This window comes from Python bivittatus, unplaced genomic scaffold (assembly GCF_059951505.1).
Source record: "Python bivittatus isolate LINGU-HERP-01145 unplaced genomic scaffold, Pbiv_v1 ctg000350_np1212, whole genome shotgun sequence".
Classification (NCBI taxonomy): domain Eukaryota; kingdom Metazoa; phylum Chordata; class Lepidosauria; order Squamata; family Pythonidae; genus Python; species Python bivittatus.
In genome coordinates, this window is record NW_028277074.1 from 3,650,699 (window position 1) to 3,667,447 (window position 16,749).

General features: G+C 36.1%; 2 protein-coding genes across 4 annotated transcripts in view; one reads left to right on the forward strand and one right to left on the reverse strand.

Annotated features, from left to right (window-relative positions):
• ARL13B (ARF like GTPase 13B) overlaps window positions 1–16,749 on the forward strand; it is a 54,502-nt gene that overhangs the window by 9,097 nt on the left and 28,656 nt on the right. For all 3 annotated transcript variants that reach the window (XM_025163913.2, XM_007423926.3, XM_088144519.1), the window contains exon 4: window positions 1,584–1,833. In XM_025163913.2, the coding sequence (XP_025019681.1) occupies window positions 1,584–1,833 (250 nt within the window). The remainder of the gene's footprint in view (window positions 1–1,583; window positions 1,834–16,749) is intronic.
• Window positions 3,053–15,396, reverse strand: STX19 (syntaxin 19). The gene is made up of 2 exons (XM_088144520.1): window positions 15,076–15,396; window positions 3,053–7,347 (listed from the first exon to the last, which is right to left on the reverse strand). The coding sequence occupies exon 2, from the start codon at window positions 7,290–7,292 to the stop codon at window positions 6,411–6,413; it is 882 nt and encodes a 293-aa protein (XP_088000646.1). The 5' UTR covers window positions 7,293–7,347; window positions 15,076–15,396; the 3' UTR covers window positions 3,053–6,410.

The following is a 16,749-nucleotide window of genomic DNA, read 5'->3' on the forward strand; positions in this document are numbered from 1 at the left end:
AGAACAGGAGCCATCTACAACGTACAACGTAAGGACTGTAACAGCCATTGTGTAGGACAGATGGGCAGAAAACTAGCAGAGTGCATCCATGAATACCAACTAGCAGTCAGAAGACACGATGAAAATTCTTTAATCTCACAACACATGGTCATGCTCAGCCACAATTTCAGCTGGGAACCTGTGAGCATATTAGATCAAGCTAAATCTAAAAATGCTAGGGAATTTCTGGAAGCTTGGCATTCAAACAAATCAGCCATCACTAGACACATAGACAAATAAATAATATTTACACACCATTTAAAAGAGACAACAAAAAGCTAAGAAGGAAACAAAAAGACCAAAACACATCCCCTCCAGTAGCCAACACCCAGATAAGCAGGGATTAACATTAGACAGACAATCAAGCAGAAAACAATACCCTAATCAAGGAACTACCAAGGAGAAAACCGCACATGCACCAACACTGGCAGGATAAGCTATTGTATATAAACAGGGAACAAACTCCATACTCACTAGCACTGATGATGTTATGTAATGAAATGTATGCAAACAAGCAACCAAGCTCAGGGAACACCAAGGACTCCACATATATAAACATAAAGATTACGTATAGTGAATTTAGATAAGGTTACTGATGGGATTTATTAGTGTGTAAAACAAACTGTTTCCACTATCTTCAGAATATTATTTCTAGGAATGTTCAATTAAGATAGAAATCTTCCATTTGAATCCCCTGAATAGAAAGAGCTCACATACACACAAAGGCTTATCTTTGCCCCTGAAATGGCAGTTCTCTGAAGTCATGAAAGTCCATGTCTGAGTGCTAAGGAATTCCAGTTCATGCAAGGTAGTCATAAAAGAAAATTCAATTTCCCCAACATTGCATATGGAACTCTCTAGATCCTGACTAATAAAAGTTTCATTCAAATTCTTCTTGGATAGGTAAGGTCTGAAATATATTTTCAGTAAAAGTGTGCATCATTTTAATGTTACTGTTGCTTTGAAACAATTAAGTATTAGTTAGCTTTGATACACTCATATGCTAATGATTAATAATGTGATTTTTTACTTGTACAGTAAAATAAAATGCTTAGCATTAGTACAGATGTATATTAAAGCTTGGAATTAATGAGGTGTAATTGGTCATATCAGAATTCACAGTAGGTCAAGTCATAATAAATGCTGTTTGTTTTCATGTAGAAATATATTTACATGCTGCTTACATAATTCTTATGCATCCGTTTGTAATCCATATGTAACTATTACATAACAACCAGTAATCTGTGTAACTCATGAGTAGTGTAATATAATAGGAGTGTTACCCATTCTTCTTTTCTTTATTCTTATTCTAGAAGTATGAAGCCCTGCAATTTCTTCCCAACCGCGGATAATTGCCTACCTTCTGTTCTGTTCCTCTCCAAATTGTTTTGGGGAAAACATGAAATGTTCTGAATATATTGTCTATTCTCCAAAAGTACCTGTGGGAGATAAGTCTAATACATTATTAGGGCATTAAAATAAGTATAAATCCTTACTCAAACTTCACTGACCTGTCTCTCATACATATACTTTAATTTTGTCAGAATCCCCTGAAGATGTGGCTCCAACGGTGGGCTTTTCTAAAATTGACCTTAAACAAGGATGGTTTGAAGTCACAATTTTTGACTTAGGAGGTGGAAAACGTATCCGGGGCATCTGGAAGAATTACTATGCTGAATCCTATGGAGTAATATTTGTTGTGGATTCAAGTGATGTGGAAAGAATGGAAGAGACAAAAGAAACAATATCAGAAGTTCTAAGACATCCCAAGATATCAGGGAAACCTGTACTGGTGTAAGTAACATAGATTTAAACATACTTAAATACTATATATTGAAAAAAAAAAGATTGTACTACTGTTAAAATAATTAGAAATGGTGGGTCAAATCTGGTAAAATTGCGCTACATAAATAAAGTCCATAATAGTTCTATATACGTATTCTGTTTTATATGCTAGTCTTGTCTGTAGCAGTTAACTCTTGGCTATTATGATTGATACAGTATTAAAATATAAGTATATGAAGAAATATTATTAAAGAGATATGCATGCTCAACACAAGAGGGTGCAATTGATGCATTCTAAATATTGTTAACTTCTGGGAACTGACATCAAACAAACTAAAAAATTAATAATATGTCAAGATACTTTCTCATTAGTTAGAAGTTTTCAAGGAAATACTGTAATGAATAAAATTCTCTGTGGTTGATACTTCTGCAAAATAAACTAGTTATTTTCTTTTCTCGGAGAATTAAATAGTAATGTGACGATTCATCCAAAGCTAAGCACTTTTAGGAATTGATTTTAATGTAAAAAAAAATTAATGTTTGCTTAACTGACCCATTAAAGCCAATTGGACAAGGCTTAAAGATTTGTTTTGTGAAATAACTCAGAAACACTGAGAAGTGGAGATTCTTTCTCTTTGATTTGGAAATGAACATATTGTGAATAACAGGTCTTTGTATATTTACAGTGCCTTCTTCTAAAACACAGTATGCACAATATTTGAGACAGCTATAATGTTTCTACATCATGGTTTGAATGAAATAATTTTAATAATTTAGATATTTTAGAGCCATTTTGTGAAAGACATATAGGTTTACTGCCATTTTCTCTGTATGTAATTATTCTGAATTAGCAATAGAAAACCACTCCTTGGTTTAATTTTTCTTTTTTCAAACTTTAGCAAAATATATGCCATATTAAAAATCAGGCAATTGATATTAGTTAAATATTGCAGATAATTAGATTCTGATTGAGGGGATTTGCTGATAAGAACTGCTTATCACTTCTCAATTAAAAAAAACATGGTTAATTGTTCCCAGCTGGCTGTGCCACCTTGTTTCCCCAGGTTATTTCAATGATTAATAACTATAAATGTTGATAAATGCATTATTCCAAATCTGTCTCTACATTTTCAGAGTATAATCTGTGATGTTCTGAGCTTCTAAACATAACTATTATCCTATAATATACTTAATTATTTCAAGCCATTCCCACCCACCTTGAATCCAAGATGAAACAGGACACCTTTCTGAATTGCTGTATTTATACATCTTTTTCTTCTTTCTATGGTCATTAAATTATGGCTAATGATAAGCTATCTTGAATATTTGATAGAAACCAGAGTATATATGTTGAAAAGTAAATAAGAACAAATGAGTTTATTAAAAATTGTATTTGGATTGCAGAAATTCATTAAAATATAATGATGATTACTACAGTTGTGCACTACTGAATAAGTATTGAAACACTTAGCATTATTATAAATAATAATTTATAGTTTTAACTTCCATAGAATAAAATTTTGACATAGTGATCTGTGGATTGCCTTTTGACTTGACGGGGATACGTGGTATACTTAGCTGCCAGTATTTTAGAAAATATAAGTAATCCGTATTAAGCTAGTTCTTCTTAAATCACAGTCATATCACACATCATCAGTTCTTACTTCTTTTCTGTTCTACATGACTAAATAGTTGCATTTTATTAGGCTTCTCTAATGAAGTGTGTACGTATGTGTGAGTTTCTTATCTTAACAGTGTATTATGTACATTTCATTACAGAAAAAAATATAGAACTTGTTCATTTTTTACCCTTTAAATATCCAGTGGTTTTCCAGATTTACTTTGGCCAAGATGTATGCTTCATTTTGAAGCATAGCTATATGTTTCAGATCTTTTCCTACCATTCCTCCCTTATGATCACAATACAACACAATTTCTCTCTAGTTCTCTAACATGGGAATGTAGTTTATTTTACTATTTCTCATACATACATTAGAGCTTGTTTTATACTAGTGATAGATTTGTACCTTATATAATAAGCAGTAATTGTCTTTAAGTAGAACACTTTTTTATATACAGTACAGTAAATTGAATATGCATTTGTGAAATGTGATTAATTGACAACCAACAGAACAGAGGTTACTGATAGCATGAAAAGTTACCTTCTTAGCAAAAGAGAACCTCTTCTTGAATAATTATGATTGCATAATCTCCTCCTTTTTTAAGGCATAGTATTAGCACATTTATTGGTTTATAGTGTATATATAGTTATAATCTATAACACAGATTATAGTGTTGTGACTTATTTAGGGACAAAGTATATTTCCAAAGTGACTAAAAGAATCTTATAATGACATGGCCATTGAAGTATAGTTTTGGTTTCTGCTCTGTGGTCATGCCTAATTCTTATAATGCATAGTTGTAGTCAAGGAATATAATAGCAATAATGCATTGAAATGATTGTTTCTTGAGGGAGGTTTTTTTTTTTTTCCTTTTACATTACCATAGCAAAATATATTTTAAATATTTGGAGACTTTCAGTAATGGAAAGACTGCTTGGGAGAGAAGATTTATAAAAGTAAAAGAAAAAATATCCTACTGTGTTTGCTGAAATCTTATGGTGCATATATATTCACATTCTAATTTATATTATTATTTATATTTTTTGAGATTAGCATGTTTATATATAGTAACAGTGTGTTTGCCCAAGTCTGTAACCTTGGTTTTAGTTTTATGTGTGGGTTTATGGCTGTTTTCTTGAAGACAAAATGAAATGTATTAATTTATACTTTTAATATATAATTTAAAAATTCAGAGAAACTCTGCAGCTGGGATAATTTGTCTTATGAGCTAAGGGATATGTAAATTCCGGTCATGCACACAAAATTCTTCTTGCAGCAGTTTATACATGATATACACACTGAAACCTCAGTTAACAGATAAACAGTTTCCAAAATACCCTGATGTTAGCCACTTTGACTTGTAGACTTTTACCAGTGATTTGGAATCTGAAATATATAAAACAACTGTAGTCTACAATACGTTCTTGAAGCTTTTATGAAGACTGGGTTTTATAATTACTTTTTTTGGTTACTTTAAATTTTTAACCTATTTCAATATTATGGTTATTATTAAACAACGTACTGTTTCAATTAAAAGTATACAGGTAGTCCTCGGCTAACATCCATTCATTCAGTGACCATTCAAAACTACGATGGCACTGAAAAAACGGACGTATGACCAGTCCCTGAAGTTTTAGCCATCGCAGCATCCCAGTAGTCACATGATCGCAATCGGGGCACTCGGCTTGCTATTATGAAGTCGCAGGGAGCTGCAGTCACGTGATTGCCATTTGCTACCTTCCCTGCCGGCTTCCCACAAGCAAAGTCAATAGGGAAGCCAGCAGGGAAGGTTGCAAGTCACTCCGGTAAGTAGCTCCCACTTGCAGCACACACTCCTGCCTGTGCGCAGCCTCTGCCGGCCCTCCCAAACCTCCCCCAATTTGTGTGGCCTGCGCTGGATCTCCCAAACCTTCCTTGATTTATGCATGGCTTGCACTGGATCTCCTGCACCCCCCATGGCACCCCCACACTCCTTACCTGGAACTCTTATAGCTTAATGACCTACACATCTTGGAGTTATGACAACTACTGGGACTGCCAGGATTGCTGTTGCTAAGCGATGCAGCCATGTGACATCGTACTTTACGACTGCAGAAACTCTGTAGGGTGAAGGGTGCCACGCAGGCACAGGTAAGCCAGGACAACCTGTGACGTTCTCTGCCAGCTTCCCCATTGACTTTGCTTGTGGGAAGCTGGCAGGGAAGGTCGCAAATGTGATCACATGACTGTGGCTTCCTGCGACATCATAATCGTGAGCCAGGTACACCTGGATTATAGTCATGTGACTGCAAGGGTGTGGCAATGGCCAGAACTTTGAGGATCAGTCATATGTCCATTTTTCAAACACCACCTTAACTTTGAACAATCGCTGAATGAATGGACGTAAGCCAAGGACTATCTGTATATCCTAACTTACGTCACAGTAGGTTTGCAGTTTTTCTTTACCCAAACTACTTGAACAAAATTGGTAGGAAGATACATTTAATTCCAGAGAAACTGGCTGAAATTAAATATGACAGTACAGTTGTGCCTTTGTTTCTAACAGCTACTTCACTAGTACTTGTGATGTCATAATGAATTGTTACTGATACTCCTTGATATTACATTCACACTATCATTTGGCCTTTTAAAGCTGTACCTAGGAAGGAGGAAACTATTCCCATTCTTCAGAGTTGTAGCAAGGAATTGTTTAGTTAGCCCCCAAAGAATAATGGTATATGAACATTGGTAAGGTTGTTCTATTCCATTTGATCCCTTTTCATGATTTTCAGTGTGTGTTCTTCAATGGTGAATGTTTCTCTTAGCAAAGTCTCTATTAGGTAATGTGACTAAGGAAAGGAAATACCATGTGAAAAATTGTACCTGTTCCTAATAATACAGCAACCCCACCTTCCCCATATCAAGTTTAGTCCTATTCAGTATTTTCTGGATCAGAACTTAAGTTTTAATTGCCCAGAGGACACATCATTTGCAGCAGGGACAACACCAACAACATAGTACTTTGCATGGATTCTTTTTTCTATATTTAGCTGCTAGCCTGAACTTTTCTCTTGATACTTGGACATAATCCTGAGTATTAATGATTTCCATTTCAATGTTGTTGATCATTTCACCTTGTTCTTCTACCAAAAGTGAGATTTGAAAAAAGAGGCCCTTTAAATCTTTCACCTGATTCTCCAGATTGACCAGTTCTCGATGTCTTTGTTCAATCTCAGATAACTGAGCTTTAGTAATCTTGACCTCTGTGAGCAGATTTTCATTGAAGATTTCCCATTTCCCTTGTTCAACCATATTATTCAGTTCTTCCTCTGATACTTCTTTTCCTGCCACTTCCAGCTGACGTACAATGAAATCCTTACATTTTTCTTGTTTGGCTGTTATAGCATTATTGTACAGAATCATTATGTCTTGGAAACGACGGAATAGGACTGCACGCTGAGAACTGAGGACTCTTGTAATGGCAGATGATGAGCTATGTTCTTTTTCTTCCTTTTTCACTATTTTTGACAGATCATCCAAGCACTTATTAATGTGCTCTGCTCGAACTTTAATTGCTTTTGTGTTTCTGCATTCTTTTTTAAGCACACTGAATCTTCTCATGGAAGCTATCAGACTCTTCTGCTGCTGACTAAACTTTTCAACATCGATTGCCAAATTGCTAATATCATTATGAAGTTGTTGTATTTCATGCAAGTACCTTTCCGTTACAGGCTCCTTTTCAAAAATAACAGCTGCTTGTTCAAGTTCTCCTTGTTCCACTGTAATAGCATTAACAACACTGCTCTTCTCTTCAAATAATTGTAGTTCCTTTGCTCTCAGTTTAAGCTCTTGAAGGCGGTCTTTCATCTCTGGTGAATATATTATAGTTCAGATGTATTAAACCCAGGGCAGTAGTGTAAACCTGAGGATTAAAATCACTTTCATTAGCATTTACTAATCCACAGTCATATTAGAAGTATGGCAGAAATTGTTATAAAGAGAAGCTGTAAAATTTTGCTACATATTTACAGTTTACAGTTTAAATTTAAATAAAAATTTATAATTTCTTGTAAGCTCTTTGTATCCTTGTTAAAAAGCTGTTTTGAAAGGTATATACAGTGGGGCAAAAAAGTTTTAGTCAGCCACCAATTGTGCAAGTTCTCCCACTTAAAAAGATGAGAGAGGCCTGTAATTTTCATCATAGGTATACCTCAACTATGAGAGACAAAATGGGGAAAAAAATCCAGAAAATCACATTGTCTGATTTTTAAAGAATTTATTTGCAAATCATGGTGGGAAATAAGTATTTGGTCACCTACAAACAAGCAAGATGTCTGGCTCTCACAGACCTGTAACTACTTCTTTAAGAGGCTCCTCTGTCCTCCACTCGTTACCTGTAGTAATGGCACCTGTTTGACCTTGTTATCAGTATAAAAGACACCTGTCCACAACCTCAAACAGTCACACTCCAAACTCCACTATGGCCAAGACCAAGGAGCTGTCGAAGGACACCAGAAACAAAATTGTAGACCTGCACCAGGCTGGGAAGACTGAATCTGCAATAGGCAAGCAACTGTGGGAGCAATAATTAGACAATGGAAGACATACAAGACCACTGATAATCTCCCTTGATCTGGGGCTCCATGCAAGATCTCACCCCATGGGGTCAAAATGATCACAAGAATGGTGAGCAAAAATCCCAGAACCACATGGGGGGACCTAGTGAATGACCTGCAGAGAGCTGGGACCAAAGTAACAAAGGCTACCATCAGTAACACACTATGCCGCCAGGGACTCAAATCCTGCAGTGCCAGATGTGTCCCCCTGCTTAAGCCAGTACATGTCCGGGCCTGTCTGAAGTTTGCTAGAGAGCATTTGGATGATCCAGAAGAGGATTGGGAGAATGTCATATGGTCAGATGAAACCAAAGTAGAACGTTTTGGTCTAAACTCGTTGTGTTTGGAGGAGAGAGAATGCTGAGTTCCATCCAAAGAACACCATACCTACTATGAAGCATGGGGGTGGAAACATCATGCTTTGGGGCTGTTTTTCTGCAAAGGGACCAGGACGACTGATCCGTGTAAAGGAAAGGATGAATGGGGCCATGTATTGTGAGATTTTGAGTGAACACCTCTTTCCATCAGCAAGGGCATTGAAGATGAAACGTGGCTGGGTCTTTCAGCATGACAATGATCCCAAACACACTGCCCGGGCAACGAAGGAGTGGCTTCATAAGAAGCATTTCAAGGTCCTGGAGTGGCCTAGCCAGTCTCCAGATCTCAACCCCATGGAAAACCTTTGGAGGGAGTTGAAAGTCCGTGTTGCCCAGCAACAGCCCCAAAACATCACTGCTCTAGAGGAGATCTGCATGGAGGAATGGGCCAAAATACCAGCAACAGTGTGTGAAAACTTTGTGAAGACTTACAGAAAACGTTTGACCTCTGTCATTGCCAACAAAGGATATATAACAAAGTATTGAGATGAACTTTTGATATTGACCAAATACTTATTTCCCACCATGATTTGCAAATAAATTCTTTAAAAATCAGACAATGTGATTTTCTGGATTTCTTTTCCCATTTTGTCTCTCATAGTTGAGGTATACCTATGATGAAAATTACAGACCTCTCTCATCTTTTTAAGTGGGAGAACTTGCACAATTGGTGGCTGACTAAATACTTTTTTGCCCCACTGTAGAAACTGAAATACACATTTCTTTTCACTTTTTAATACTGGCACAATATTTCTTTCCTGCATTTTATCCTTTTTTGGCAAATTAAAATGATCAACATATAAACCAATATTTTAATGCAGTACATAGGTATCAGGGCTGTGCATGCTTCAGAATGTGTGAAGTTGCAAATGTTGCACGTATCTGCAACTCCTTAAAGCAGCTGTATTTATTATTTGAATCATGCATTTGTCTGCTGTTGCAGATCAGTTCGTTATGTGGAGTTGGAGACAAGACACTGTGTTTGTGCTCCTAGCATCTTCTTGTTTTTAATCCAAAGAGCTGTAAAGCTCTAATATTTCTTCCACGCATTCTAGAAATAAGACCAAGTTCTTTATCTCCGTTCCTGAGAGGAGAAGAGGTGGTCCCTTGATGTAGCCCTGTGATACTCCAGTGCACACGCTCTGCAAAAACCTTCACATCCAAATGCCTTTACTTTGTCATCTTTTCACCATTCTTTTCTTTTTATTTTCAATTCTTCCTCCCCCTCCCAATGGCTGGTAATCACATGAATAACACAGCACTGTCCCTTAGTACATTACAGTAGTAGAAACTGCTGAGCCACCACAGATGACCAGACTTGAAGAGTTGAGCCTTCATTCATGCCAAATTAATTCCCTTTTCACCTCAAAAGCCCTCAACAATTGTAGCAGCTGAGGTGCTGCCCATGAGTTGTGCATCTCTTAAGCTGTGAGTGCTCCCCATGGGAGAAGTCAGCTGGTCACGGCAGTGAAAGGAATGAATGTTTGCATCAGCAGACACTCAAATCTCTGGCTCTTGATTGCTTAGAAAGTATCAGCCTATGCACTTCTTAAATGTCTACACTTGGAATTAATTCTTAACCCTTCCACTGACAGGGCTACCTTATATTCACTTCGAATTACTCCCAAAAGGTCTCAGAAACACGTAGCACCAATGTCACTTTTCACATCATTTTGAATAAAGTAGATGTATTGGGGATGGGGTGGAGTGGGGGCTTGGGAAAAATACATGAGACTTCCTTCACCTACCACTTCATCATCAGAATTAGAAAACACTTTTGTTCACTCTTTTTTTAAATTATAGTATGATAGTATTTGTATGATTTTCTCTCCCTCTTCTTAAAATATTACCAATCTGCATGCATTAGTTAGAGAACCAGGCTACAGGATCTGTTTTTGAGAGGAGGATGCAAACAATGTTTCCTCCCTCTGATGAGTAGAAGACTGGCAGATTATGCACACCTGTGGAATCAAAACAGAACAGACACATGTTTCTTACAAATACAGATCCAAAGCTATGACAAAGAATTCATCAGATTTCTTCCCAAGCACTTCACCCAGATTCCATCAGAAGGAAAAATAATAGCTACTCTAGGCCCTAAAACATCTCTTGAAGATTTAGGTGTTTGACTCAGTGCCATCAAGCAGTACTTAAGATCCTATTTAGTCTTCATACCCCCAGAGTAAAAGAACTGGCTGGCCAATGTAGATTTAAAAAGAATCAACTGGTATGTAAAGCACTCCAATTTCTGTTACAGAATGCACCCTAAAAGAATTTACAGAAGGTGTGCTTAAATATCTCCATCCACTCAGCTCACAAAAAAATCCGGTACAAGGGTTCCCATTCCTACTTTCATCAGCCTTGAGAAAATTCATTTAGTTGATGGTAGCCATAGATGCCCACTTCAGATTAAAGAACATATACATCCATTTCATATCTGTATGATTGACTGTTTTTGCTGTCCCTTCCACTAAAGGGAGGAAAAATGCATAGTCAATAGTCCCAAACTTTCAAAAGCTCAGTTGCCTAGTCAACAGAGAAAAGAAGTAGTTGACTCGGTTGTGCAGACTCCAATATTTGAAAACTTTTAGGGATACAGAGAAAGGACATATTTCCTTACTGAAAGAGTAAAGGGAAACAGCAAGTCCTACCGTCCAGCCACCTGAAAGTATCAATCCTAGGAAGTCTCCTGATGATCACATAGATAAACATAACCCCATCTGCAAGACTGCATCCATGTCTACTACAATAGATACTATTGCCTCCCTAGAATGTGGTAGCAAGCAGTTCCGAGAAACATCTGTCCTTCCCCATGGAAGTCAGTTGGTTTCTCAAATGGTAGTTCTACACAGCACTTTCAAAGGGCAAACTTAAGAGGCACTCACCACCACTTCCAGGTCACTACCAGTGGCAGCCTTGGTATAGAGAGTGCACTACTAGGGCAAAGTGTCTCTGGGTGTCCAGATATCCAACAGTGCAAAGCACCGTATTAACTTCTTACAGGTAGTCCTCATTTAGCAGTGGCAGGTGGGACCAGCAACTCAGTCATTAAGTAAAGTGGTCGCTAAGTGAAAATCATGTGACCACAACTGTACTTAAGATTTTATTTCAGCTTTCCTTTGCTTTACAGAATCAGAGGGATATGACCCCCAAAAAGCTGGGTGAAGTCAAACAGCTGGGATGGTTTCCAGAACATGACTCACAGGGAAGGCAGATAAAAGGGCAAATATTATAATCCTTTTTTCCTATTCCCCCACCCTTTGGTATGATCCCCCAGTGCTGGGATAAGTAGCAAGAAGAGAATTAATGTTTGTATCTGTGTTCATTGGAGAGGAAGGGATTACATGAGAGTAAGCAGGCCCACAATGGGGAATACACATTGAAAGGAATGTGCTAGTGCCAGCTGTTTGCCTAGTGTGCTCACAGTTGCAAGCCACAAGCTGCTTAGGAGGCAAACAAAAGCCTCAGCATGTAACTGATTAAGGTCTTGTCAATTTCAGGCAGTAGCTGCCAGCCTTCAGAGGGTTGTAATCATTAATTAAGGTCACAGAACTGAGCCTGTTTGCTTGCAGAGTGCTGCTGCCCTGCAGAGAGAAGCAGCTCAAGAACAGATAGCTTCTTTAAGCAATCTCTCTGCTCTGTGTGAGGGGAAGAAAGGAAAAAAAAAAAAAACCTGGGTCAGGCATAGGACAATGCATACCAACTAACTATAATGACAAGCACATGACTCAGAGGCTGTGAAGGTTGTAAATGCAGGCATTGGTTGCAAAGTTACTTTTCATCACCATTGTAACTGCAAATGGTCGCTGTCCAAGGCAATTGCTAAATGAGGACTACCTATATAGCTCAGGGTAGACCATTATCAAACTTCAGCATCTGTGTAAGGGATCAATAGCTTTCTTGGAGTAAGATGGCAAAAAGCAATAGATCTATATGTCATCAACATCCTAAATGCCCAAAAGCTCCCTTTAAAAAAAAAAGCAATTCTGTTTTTTTCTGTGCTATTTCTTATAGTACAAAAGTAATTTAATTTAGTTTAGAGATACTATTTTTAAATGTGTTTAATTTTATTGTATTTTGCTCTGAAATTGAATGGCAAATTATAATTTTTTTTTACTCCATTAAAAAAGTGCTTTATAATTCCCTGAAGTTTTTTTTTTTTTTTTTTTTTTGTGATGACTCTATATAGTCCTTTCTGGAATAGTAGTGCTTTTTTTTTTCCTTGCTTCTAAGTAGCATATAGATCAGAAATGTGCAACCATGTTGGACCAAAAATTACCCTTGGCCTTTGAATAACATGGTGGGTCTGAATTCCAAAACAATAAGAGGAGAAAATGGGGAAAGAAAACTAAATTTAATTTAAGGTACTCTATAATTTTTGTTTACTGTCACATTAAATTATAATTTAATTTCTGCGTTTCATGTAAAAATATTAATACAATTTTGCAACAGCTTTTAGAGGAACTCTGATCTCAAGAGCCAAGGCTTTAGAGGACCTCATGTTGCCCTTAGGTTATGTACTCTAGAAGTAGAAAAAATTACCCAAGAATGTTCTACCTGAGTTAGTCTAAATATCATTCTTTCCACAACTTTTTATTTGGAAAGTCCTTGGACAAGAAGATGTTTGTTGCAAATATGTGACCCTAATGATACAAGGTGGAGATAATTGAGTTAGCACTCCCAGAGAAAGACAGCATGGTTAAGAAATGAGGTGGAGTTATTATACACAATGGCTTGCAATGAAACTAGAGCAATCTAGATAATCTGCAACAACAAACATGAGCAAAATATTACTGTAGATATAATAGATATAGTACTCAGAAAGATCTGTGACCTAAATTAATGGTATTGGGGGCAAGAAAGTAAGTGTCCTTCAAAGCAGTAGAATTGTAACATGTAATGTTTGTTGGGTAATATTAGAAGTACTGTCTGTGAGTTCCCACAATAGTGTTGGAGGGGTGGTTTCTCTACAAATATTTTGTCTGCTGTTATTGATAATTTTATGCTGTAAGTTTGAAAGGGCAGATATAATATTATGTAATGGAGAAATATCCCAATAACTTGGATAGCATTTCAGCAGAGATCTCTGCAATTGAGTAAACCATTAATGATGAGAACCATACTGAGCATTTCGGAAGCAGAGGGATGTAATATTTCCTGATTGAAAGTACTCTAATAAAACTTAAATTAAACAGTGTTGATTGCTCTATTTATGCAAAATGGTTTTTCCAAACTGCATTCTAGGGAAATCTAAAATTATTTAGAAGCCCCCCCACCCACTCACTCTTCAATGAGAAAAACAATAGCAGCAGAAAGATTAGAAGCAGCTTGTCTCCTGCCATTTCTTGTGATATACACCCTTGGGAAAATAGTGTAGTGCAAATTTTAGAGCAATAATTGCCAATTCTTTAGGCCAACCTTGTTTTATGGATTCCGCCCCCCCCCCTATTTTAACTGCTTGCTTACTGTTAGATTGATGGTAAAACCAAATATATTGGCAATGTGGCTCATCTAAATAGAGTGAATATTTTGAATAGTCTAATTTTTAAATAATACACCAAGGTTCTTTGGCAGGCTTGGTGGGATTCACAACTCAATGTAAAGGGGCTTTCTGAACATCAAAAATTTTAAAATAATGTATTTATAACATAAAAATCAAAGTGCAATAATAAATTTGTTGATTAATTTCTGTGCTGCCATGGATGAATCAAATACTCAAATAATTTATAACCAATTTCAAAATAGTCTTTATATTTTTATAAGCAAAGGAGAGGTAAAAATACAATGCACTATATTTACGCAACAGCATGCTGATGACAATAAAATATATCTTAATAGAAAAAGTAATAATAATGTTTTTTTAATAAATTTTGTTCAGATTGTATATATAATTGAGAATTATGGAGATCCTAAAGTAAATTTGCATGTAAACACTATTGGAATCCTTTGTTATAGCTGAACTGAACTGCTGACTTCTATATTCAGTATTTTTTATACACAGGAGATGATGTCATTGCTAGCAAATGTACACATACACTCCCTTTCTCATAATTCCTGTAATAAAAATGCTGAAGTTTCTCAACTGGCTGTTTAGACAGTGTCTCTCTAAAGGATTTTCTCTGTTACCTTAATTCAATGCCATTTTCAAACATGTATGATAAACATATATCATCCCCAAATCAAAACATGATTTAGAAGTTTTGAAACTTCTGTGTGTACATATATATATATATACACATATATATATACATTCATACGTACGGACACAAAGAGAGACATACCATCTTGTTCATTTAGTATTATGTGTGATGTTGTTAACCTCACACCAATGTTTTTGTGTGGTCTGGGAGAGTGTCAATTCACTCTCTCGGACCACAGGCCCTGTTATATATTTTTCAGTAACCGTTCCTCAGTTTTAAAAAGGAAAGTTTGTGCAAAGGAAGGATCTATTTCCTGGCACACTTCCAAAAGAAACTACGTTTAATGCATTAAAAACTTTTAACAAAGTAGCACTTCTGTACTAAAGCGATAAACTTCTACAAACATGTACAACAGAAATGAACTCACGTTTAATAGAGGGCGAACACTATTTTAAAGACACATTAAATATTACATTGTCCTATTTTAGATTCTGTATACTAAATACAGTATACTTACCTTTTTTTAAAAAAAATCTTGCTTTTCAGTATCGTTTTGTACTTAAAGATCTGGCATTCGCATTATCCATGTGTGTATAAATAATAGATCTGGAATGTGATTCCCATTTTAAAAGTTTCTGCTTGCTTAATCTCTCTAGACCTTAATAATCAGTTAGGAAGTATATCTTGAAAAACCATGGATCGTGAGAGTCTTAGCTGGTTATATTGCACTGTAGTAGAAAAGCAAATGGGTTACTTTACTCCTGGGGAATCTGGTTCTGCCTGTTGGAGATACAGCCTTGCTTCCAAGGCGGGCCATTTATTCTAATGAGCAAATACCAGGAAGTGTTTTGCCCAGCTCTCTCCATACTGTATTTTCTAGCTTACAGTACAAATATCTGTTGCTTAATACTATTGCTTTCCTAAAAATAAACTCCCTGAACATCAGATTACTTATAATGAAAACTAGAAAAAAACAGAGGAAGGTGAAATGTATTACCAAAAGTTTTTTTTTAATGTTTTAGTTATGTTTTATTAGTAGTTGTTTATCTTCTACTTTGCTTTTGTATTTTTATTCTTGTGCAATTTCTGTTTATCAAAGCTTATGCAATTAAAAACGTTTTTTTTAATGAAAAGAATATATTGTTAACACAGAAAAAATCTTCACAATGATTGCTGAGATATGAAGGGAATGATGGACTTGCATAAATGCTGTATATGCAAAAGGCTGTGATCTAGGAGATGCAGTACAGCACACCACTTTACTCATTCATTCAATATATATAGTGGTGGTGGAAGGGAAGAACAATTCTTACATGTTGCTGAGAAATGCATTATTAAAATTAATGAAGGAAATAAACAGTTGTGAGAACCACTGGAGTTAGTGGATTGTCATGAAGTGGAGAGACCTAGGTTTTTGTTCTTTCTTTTCTTTTCTCTCTCAAATACTTCTTTGGCATTAAGCTCTCTGAATAATCTGGACTTGTACTCTCACCCTGATATGTACAGGTCAGCAGGGGGAAGAACAGTGCATGCTAAACTTAATTTCTGAGAAGAATGAAGAATTAAAGTTATTGTAAAAACTTCATTTCAACAATTATTAAATTTTATTAGAACCAGAGTGTAATGAAAAGAAGGAAAATAACTACTTGTGTGATTCTGCTATAATTTGTGTAAGAGTTGCCCAGTGCCAAAATAGGTAAATTTGTGAACTTATGTTTAGGTAAAAATTTAAAGAGAAACTGGTTCTCTTCTGCTTTGTATATCTCTAAATATAATTTCACTTTCCCTGTGCAGTGCTTTGTGGTAGTATTCTACAATGTGGTATTCTTCATTTGTAGTCCAATATATTTGGAAAAAGCACTGAGCTGGGGAAGGCTATGTTAGAGGAACTTCACAAAATAAGCGAAGTACATGGAGAGCACTTTCTTTTTACTGAGCATGCTCTTGTTTCTAAATCAAAGGGTTTTAATGCAGATCTTGTCAGTACTATTTGCAGCCTACACTGAAAAATCATATTCAGTAGGTAGCAGTGGGGAAGTTTTGAGGCTTCTACCTAAATATGCTGATTTTTTTTTTTCTGAAATCCCATGTGTAGTTGATTTTCTAAGAAATGGAAATACTATTCTAGCCTTCTTAATAACTCTTCTCTTACTAATGAGAATTGATATTTTTCCTTGGAAGAACAAAAATA